The 9042-nt window shown below is 39.4% G+C and overlaps 1 protein-coding gene across 1 annotated transcript in view; it reads right to left on the bottom strand.

Annotated features, from left to right (window-relative positions):
- Window positions 1-9042, bottom strand: part of RIPK1 (receptor interacting serine/threonine kinase 1) — a 49037-nt gene that overhangs the window by 26725 nt on the left and 13270 nt on the right. Inside the window, exons 4-6 of the mRNA XM_015565715.1 lie at window positions 8431-8568; window positions 6914-7142; window positions 4814-4977 (exon numbers count right to left, since the gene is read on the bottom strand). Coding sequence (XP_015421201.1) covers window positions 4814-4977; window positions 6914-7142; window positions 8431-8568 — 531 coding nt within the window. The remainder of the gene's footprint in view (window positions 1-4813; window positions 4978-6913; window positions 7143-8430; window positions 8569-9042) is intronic.

Genomic DNA, 9042 nt, shown 5'->3' with positions numbered 1-9042 from the left:
CATCCTTCCCCACCTGCCTTGCAGGCCTCTGAGCCTGCAGTTTGAAACATTTTAACAAGCCTGCAGTTTGAAACATTTTAACAAATATAGAAGTTAAACAAAACCCCAGAAACCTGCTTTTAATGAGCCTGGGATCTCTGAGCTGGAGTTGATACAGAGTTTCTATTATAGAACCGAAACAAACCAGATACCTGCTTTCAGGCACGGAGGCCTAAGAGCTGGAGCCTCAGAGCTAAAGCTGGCCCAGAATAAAAAAGAAAAAAAGGAGCCATTGGAAGCTTCCTAATTTCTAGTTAGGAAAACCAAATATAAACTAATTTTTTAAAATGTCTTGAAAGTTATGTAAAAGCAGGAACAACCTATCATTTCAACTTGAATTTTAATTGATTTCAAAGCTATAGGAAAGGTCTAAAATAGTGGAGTTTTTTTTCCAATTCCTTATTCACATCCCTCCCAAGTAATATTGAAGACTCTAGGAAGGTGACTACAGAGGCAGTGTAGTCTGAATCTCCTCATAGAAACAGGTAGAGCATGTGTGATAAACAACGCTAATATCAGCATGCTCAGATCATAGCTACAAAATGAAGTGAAAAAGATTTCTTATAAAGCTCAGAATATGAGTGGCTGGGAACAAATCAACTCAGTATCAACATCTGTGCAGGAGGAAACAGTAGAAAGACAACATAGCATCTGAAGGCTATAAGAATGGGAGGACCACAAACTGCCAACAGGTATTCACTGAAAGGCGAGGGGAACCAATGTGAAATCAGCAAAACTGGCAGATTATAATTTCAGGGGGAGTACGAGGGAATGAGCAGGAAGCTCTGAAAGTGCTGAAGGGTGTGTATGTGGGGGTATGGGGACTATGAACTCTCAAAACTTAAACCTGAGCTCCCTTCTTGGACAAAGCCCAACACTAAGGAGGAACTTGTAGGAGGAGAAATAAAAGTAATCACGATATAGACAATAAAGGCAAAGAAAAAAATTAAAACAGGTCCAGATAAATGTGGGAGAGACGAGGAGGAAGAACTCAAATAAGAAAACACCAGAAAGGAAGCTCTAGATTAGAACCATTAACTAGAAAAGATACTCTACTCACTCCTCTCTCTTAAAAGTACAGAATAACTTATTTAGCCTAAAAGTATACCACAAAGTAAGATCATAGTTTAATCCTATTAAAAGTTGTAATAAAAATGAATATGAAGCAGAAAAATAGATGAAAAGTATAACCCAATATTTTTAATGAGAAAATTTTTAAATGATAGAATATGGAAAGAACAGCATAAACCTAAAAATTCAAAGTGATTTGGAGAAAAGATTTGAAGTGACAGAACTCAGAAAATATGTAGTATAACAAGTACACAGATATACCCAATATCATGTCCAATATCATACTTGAAGTCCTAGCTAGTGCATTAAGACAAGAAAAGGAAATAAAAAGAAGTAAAACTATTCTCAAACGACATGATTGTCTTTGTAAAAAAACTCTCCCAAAAAATCCTTGTGGAACTAATTAGTGGTTATAGTAAGATCATAGGATACAAAGTTACCATACAAAAGTCAATTGATTTCCTATTTACTATCAATGAACATTTGGAACTCAAAATTAAAAAAAAATTAGACCCCGGATAGAAATACTTAGGTATAAAAAAATATATCCAGGATCTACATCAGGGAAACCACAAAACTGATGTAGGAAATAAAGATCTAATTAAATGTAAAGATATTCTGTGTTCATGGCTTGGAAGACTTGATGTAGAAATAGCACATTTTGTACTCAGATCTTGGTTTATAATACCATCTATAATAATAAAAGCGTAATATGCCAATTAGACTGGACAACTGAACAACCTTCCGGACGTCATTCTGGACATCCTTCTGGATGAAGCCACCATGGCGGGGACCAAGGCAGAGGCAGTTAGGGGCGATAAGGCAGGCAGGCAAGCAGTTAGGGGTGATCAGGCAGGCAGGCAGAGTGGTTAGGGGCAATCGGGCTTAAACTGACAGTCGGGACCCCCATCCCGTGAGGGGTCCAGAATTGCGAGAGGGCGCAGGCTGGGCTGAGGACCCCCCGCCCCCAATTTTATACACTGGGCCTCTAGTAAGATATAAAAGGAGTAACCGGCAAGAAATACAATCAAATATTTAGTTCTGTGCTCTTGTTCTGTTAGCAATGAAGAATTTTCCTTGACAATCATAGAAAAAAAATTAACAACACAGGCCTAAATGTAAAATTGTAAGAATTTTAGAACAAAACATAGAAGAAAATCTTTGGGACCTAACCCTGACAGTTCTTAGACTTGACATTAAAAGTACAATCCATAAACAAAAAAATTAATAAACTAGGCTTCATTGAAATAAAAAAAAAACTTTTACTCTGAAAGGCCCTGCTAAGAGAATGAAAAAACAAGCTGTAGATTGGGAGAAAATATGTACAAACCACATATCCAACAAAAGAATACTACACAAAATATATAAAGAACACTCACAATTCAATAGTAAAAAAATAAGCAATCCAATTAGAAAATGGACAAAAGACATAAAGCAATTGTTAGGGTCGCCGAAGGAGGAATGCATGAGTCTAAAAGGGGTGAAGAATTGTGAATTTATTAAATTTTCTGGATACCAGATGGGCTCAGCCCCAAAATGGCTCCATATATCTTACTAGAGCCCCCAGGGACTTGGAGTCAGAGGTTTTTAAAGGACTCTAGGTGGGCTTTTTCTGGGAGGAGAATTCTCTGTGCAGTTCGGGATTCTGGGAAACTCCAAGGGGAGAGATAATAGCAGGTGGAATGTGGTCTAAGCAAGTGGAATGTCCATTGTGAAGTGGCCTAAAGGTCAGTTCCTAGGGGAGGGAGCATCGATTCAATTATTCTATCAGACCTACCAGCAGTATTTCACCAAAGAAAATAAACAGATGGAAAATAAGTACATGAAAAGGTATTCAACGTCATTAGCCATTAGAGATATGCAAATTTAAACCACAATGAGCTATTACATCACATCTACCAGAATGACTAAAATAAAAATACGACAATAAATGTGGACAAGGATGGAGAGAAACTAGATCACTCACACATTGCTGATGGGAATATATAAAATAGTAGAACTACTCTAGAAAACAGTTTGGCAGTTTCTTAAAAACAAACAAACATAAAACTACCTCATAACCTAGCTATTTCACTGCTGGGTATTTATTCCAGAGAAATGAAGACTTCTATTCACAGAAAACCCAGTAACATGAATATTTACAGCAGCTTCAGTCCTAATAGCCCCAAACTGGGAACAAACCAGATGTTCTTCAAGGAGTGAATAAACTAACTGTGGTACATCCATACCATGGGATAGTACTCAACAATAAAAAGCAATGTATCACTGATACACACACCTGGATGAATCTCTAAAGAATGATGTTGAGTGGCAAAAAGCCAATCCCACAGATTACCAAAAGGTATTTTATGATTTCATTTATGTAACATTCATGAAATAACAAAATTATAGAAATGGAGAACAGTTTAATGATTTCCAGAGTGGGGAAGGAGTGGGATTAGGGAGAGAGGTGGGTGTAGCTATAAAAGGACAACCTGAGGGACTCTTGTGATGGAAATGCTCTGTATCTGACTGTATCATTCTCAATATCCCAGTTGTAACACTGTACTACAGTTTGGCCAGATGTTTCATTGGGGGAAACTAGGTAAACGGAACATGGGCTATCTCTCTGTCTCAGCTGCTACATATAAATCTACAATTATCTCAAAATAAGAACTTCAGTTTTTAAAAAGTGAAAAAGGCATGAGAGGAAAGAAATCAAGCCAGGAGAAGATTTAGGCTGACTGAGCAAATAAGAAAATAGGCACTAAATCAAAGGACCCTTCTAATCCTCTGGTGGTAAGTGGTAGATGGGGATCATTTCTGTTTTCTCAGAGCAGACACAGGAGGGCAAATGCTTTAAAGGCTCCTAAGTGATTTCCTACTATTTATTTTTTCTTCACCCAATTTTCTTCTTTCCTCTGCCTCTAGGATCTTAGCGAGATCATTAGTAACATAGAGGAATGGGACAAACCCATGCCTTTTCCTTCTCCCTCCACTATAGGCCTGATTGAAATGACAAAATACATCTCCAAAGATGCCAGCTACACAAGGAAAAGGAAAGAAATAAAAGAAGCTAAGAAACAAGAAGGGCTGTGCAAGCAACCCAAGTTGTGTCCATCAACAGATGAATGGATAAACAAAATGTGGCATATGCATACAGTGAATACCACTCAACAATAAAAAGAAAATTCTGACACCTGCCACAACATGGATGAACCTTGAGGACATTATTCTTAGTGAAATAAGCCAATCACAGAAGGAGAAATACTGTATGATTCCTCTTATAATGAGGAACCCAGAGTAGTCAAATTCATAGAGACAGAAAATAAAATGGTAATTGTCAAGGGCTGGGGTAGGAGAATTAATGTTTAATGGGGACAGAATTTCAATTTGGGAAGATGAAAAAGTTCTGTGGATGGAGGTAGTGATGGTTGCACAACTTTGTGAATGTACTTAATGCCACTTAACTATACATTTAAAACTGGTTAAAATGCTAACTAATGTGATATATATATATATTTTAACACAATTTATAAAAAGTTAATTATAAAAAAATTAAATTTTTGGAGGAATACCATCTTTTCATTGAAGAAAAAATGTTTGAAATCTAGAAATTCAGTTTGAAATCACAAGTGGAACTCAGTTTTTTGAAGACTCAAAGCAACTTCCTGATAGCATCTTACTAGGAAAACCACCACATTGGTGAGTGTACACAGTCCTAAAAGATGCCCTTACCAAGAAATGTTGGCCGCACTTCTGGGTCCGCATCCCAGCACTGCTTCATGAGGCTGATAATCTCCTTTGGGCAGTACTCAATGATGTCATTCACATTTGGCCTATTCCCGGATTTAATACATATGAGTAGCTGCTGCTCATTGATAGCATCTGTAAAGCAAAGAAGAGCCTCAGTTAGACTTTCTTTTAGGTCCTGCTCTTCTTGAGCAGGGAGGTGACAGAACTTGGACCAGCCACTAATCTCTCTCTGCCTGGGACATAATTTTAGTAAAGCTGCTCCTCCGACAGGGGCAGAAGGGCCCTGTGGCTAGGAGCCACACAACATTTTAATTTCTGCAGATGAAAGACAGAATTCACAAGAAAGCTGCCTCCTGGTAGAACAGGTGGAATATTAATGAGTGACTTCAAATGTAGAGTGATAATTGCTACTCAGGAAGTACAAGGTTCTGAGAACACAACCTTCACCAGATGGTCAGAGAAAGCTTTGTGGAGTCCAGAAAAATAAGGAGTTATCCAGGTAGGAATGGGGAAGGAGGACTCAGAGAGGATGACTACGGGCTAGGGAAGTAGGATATAAATAGATTGGAGGTTCCATAAATTATGATGTATCCCAGAATCATGAGTAGTTCAGTATGACTGAGCATATTGCCTAAGGAAAGAGGAGTAAAGCTAGAGAAAGAAGCAAAAGCCAAATCAGAAAGGGCCTAGTATTGCATACTGAAGAATGTGAACTTTATCTTTAAGGCCCCAGTCTCTTGTAAGATTTTTTTTTAAACAGATCAGTGAGATGATTATATTTTCTTTTGGGATGACCAGTTGGGCTGCAGTGTGAGTGATGGGTGCCTATGAGGAGCCTACTGCAGAAATATGAAGGTTTTTGACTAAATAGAGTCGAGTGGTGATAGAAAGAAGTGGGTGGACTGAAGGTGTATCTTGAATCATATATATACTTTGACTTCGTAATTTTGGATGTCTGATTGTATGTGGGAGATGAGGAACAAGGCTGAATGACTAAGGTTTCTGGTTGGGCGACTCAGCAGATGGATGGTGATGCCATCGCTGAACATAACAAGAGCTGCAAAGCTGAGTGGGCTACTGGAGAGCAGGTAGATGAATTTGCATGAGGGGAATGTTGCTTTGTGGTTCCTCTGGTACATGGTATAGTTCTAACAGACAAGTGGATGTCTAGGCCAGGGCTAGAGATAAGAGATTTGAGAGGCATGGGCAAAGAGGTGATCACTGAACCAGGGGACCTCATAATCACCCAAAGAAGAATGGGTAGGAAAATGTTAGTTTAGACCAGCCATGGGCAAACTACGGCCCGCGGGCCGGATCTGGCCCGTTTGAAATGAATAAAACTAAAAAAAAAAAATAGACCGTACCCTTTTATGTAATGATGTTTACTTTGAATTTACATTAGTTCACACAAACACTCCATCCATGCTTTTGTTCCGGCCCTCCGGTCCAGTTTAAGAACCCATTGTGGCCCTCGAGTCAAAAAGTTTGCCCACCCCTGGTTTAGGCACTTAACATACTGAAGAATGACTACTTATGTATCTGTTCTACATGAACCATGTCTATCTCATCTTTACATTCTCAATTCCGGTTAAAATGCCCACAGAGGTTCTGAAATGAAATAACTCTTGAATGAAGGAGTGAATGGATGCAAGTCATCTGACATGCATGCTTTATAGGACGAAAGGGTAAGTCCTCACATGCAGAAGCCAGCAAGTTTTCTTGTCCAGGAAGAGTCCTGGAATTTCACAGTACCTCCTGAGCTTAGATGCATTACCACGGCTCCTGTTTGTCCTGTGGCCCCTGATTCCTAAACTGAAATTATTCATTCAGTCAATAATACTTTACTGAGCACCTACTATGTTTCTGGCACTGTGTATGCAGATACTTGGGAAATGGAAGAGAATAAATCAGATGTGGTCCCAGCCCTTGCAGACCTTAAAGTCTAGTGGGTAAGACAGACATTAAATGAACAAACCATTATAAATTTTAATTCACTTCATTGAAAGCCATTATCTCATTTAATGATTTTGATGAATACCCAAATCCCACTCCTGTATAAATGTCTTACTTTCATATGGCTCCTTGTTCGCAAATATTGCCCACAGTACTATGGCAAAGCTGTACACGTCCGACTTCTCCGAGGGCCTGGCATTGATGTCATTCAGGTGCTCGGGCGCCATGTAGTAGAGGGTGCCACCATTTTTCTTAGAGAGACTGTCCGCTTTCCTCTGCTCATTGTGTTCCTCTTTAGTCAGCTTACTCCACGTCTTAAAGGATGCAACGCCAAGGTCAGCTATCTGCAAGTGATCAAACCAACGGGATTGTTCTATGAAGATGGCAAGCAGATCAAATTTGTCTTGAAATTCGGGACTCACCAAATAGATTGGAGGCACAGTGAACTTTCCAGAAATGGTTGCAGTGGATAGTGTTAAAATAGCTACTTCTGAACAGACTCAGAAACTTTGTATTTTCTCAGTCATTTAGAAAACCTTCCTTAAGAAATGTCCATGTGAAGTTCTAGTATCTCAATTCTTATGTAACTGGAAAAAACAGGAAATCTGCTGGAGCAGTCGGTGGGAGGGGAGGGAAGGAGGTGAAACAGAAGACATTTCTGACATGAACAACAAAACACATTCGTCCTAATTTTTCATTGACTGTGCAATTGTTTTCCAATTATTTCTGGAGGAAAAACAATAATTTCTTCTGAGCATGCTTACATAGCAGACAGTGATGAGGTATTGCACCTTCTATTTTCCAAAACGGTGTCCGAAAGCCCATGGATGCTAGTCTCCAAGGGTCCCAAAGACACTGAGGACAGGGCTGTGCTGCTACTGGGTTGAGTTGGTAGCCTCAACTGAACCTAAGAGAAGATGGGAGGGGAAGGAGGAGAAAAACTGACAAAAAGCAGAGAGAAAAACACCAACATCAGACACAAAAACAGAAAGAAGTGGCGGGGCAAAACGACAGAACAATACAGTGACTGAGAAATCAAAGGTGTCAGTTTCACTTCTGCCTCTAAGAATCCAGCATCTGCAGATGAATTCTGGCATGTGGTTACGTAAAACCCACAGATTCTAACATAATAGATATGTTATTAATGTAAAGAAGGAACTTTCCTCTTAAGACAGGAATAAAAACTCATCAAAGACGAGGATGAAGTGTTAGGAGAACCCTCTAGCAAAGAGGAACGTCTGTGAAAACAGTCCCACAGTCCTCACCCCTAGGCCTCTTCCCCTTTCAGATTTTTGCACTTGGATCCCTGCTGCCAGAGCCAATTAGCTATGCTGACCCCACCTACTTAAATATAAAGTGAACAACAAAATCCCTTTCTCGTTTCCTTTCCTGCGATGAAAAGAGTTGGAGTTTTCAAAAGGAAACATAAAAAATGCAGATGAAAGTACATAAATCCATAAAAAATATAAACTCCATCAAGTCTGTGTCTTTCTTTTCAGTCCTTGGCACCGCCGTCACCATGAGAAACCGAGGCAGGTCTTCCTTTGAGTCACCATGTACACACATGGATTCACAGTGAAGACTTACAACTAAAATCACCCAAGCTTCTACAGCCTTTGGATTACGGCTTACCTTAATGTGAAAGTTGTCATCAACGAGGATATTTTCAGGCTTTAGGTCCTTGTGTATTACACCTTCTCTATGTAAATAGCGCATTCCTTCAATGATCTCCATAATTATCCTTCCTTTTACAGAAAGGGGGATGCTGATCTAAAACAAGTAACATTAAGTGTATGAAACGGAAAGGCAATCAAACACGCCAAAGCAATTGTTTCACTCAGGAGTAGTGGGGGCTGCACCTGAGGATGCAGTTACCTGACTCCTCTCCGCTCTGTAGCACTGTGGACATTGCAAAACAGGCCCCCTTTTGAAGAAAGTGTTCGTCATAGGTGCTGAGGGTATTAATGGTGTGCTTTTCAGTGTAAAACTAAAACTTCCATGACAATATGCTAATATATAAAAATTATATCCAAGTAAGCTCCTTGAGAATAAAACATTATTATTATTATTATTATTATTATTATTATTATTATTACTAGTAGCCCGGTGCATGAAATTCGTGCACATTAGAAGGGAATTAATTGCCCTAACTGGTTTGGCTCAGTGGATAGAGCATTGGCCTGCAGACTCAAGGGTCCTGGGTTGGATTCCAGTCAAGGGCATGTGCCTTGGTTGCGGGCATAT

Source organism: Myotis davidii, unplaced genomic scaffold (genome assembly GCF_000327345.1).
Source record: "Myotis davidii unplaced genomic scaffold, ASM32734v1 scaffold540, whole genome shotgun sequence".
In the NCBI taxonomy this organism is placed as follows: domain Eukaryota; kingdom Metazoa; phylum Chordata; class Mammalia; order Chiroptera; family Vespertilionidae; genus Myotis; species Myotis davidii.
Note: the sequence above shows the minus strand (reverse complement) of the source record. Positions and strands in the feature narration are given on the sequence as shown.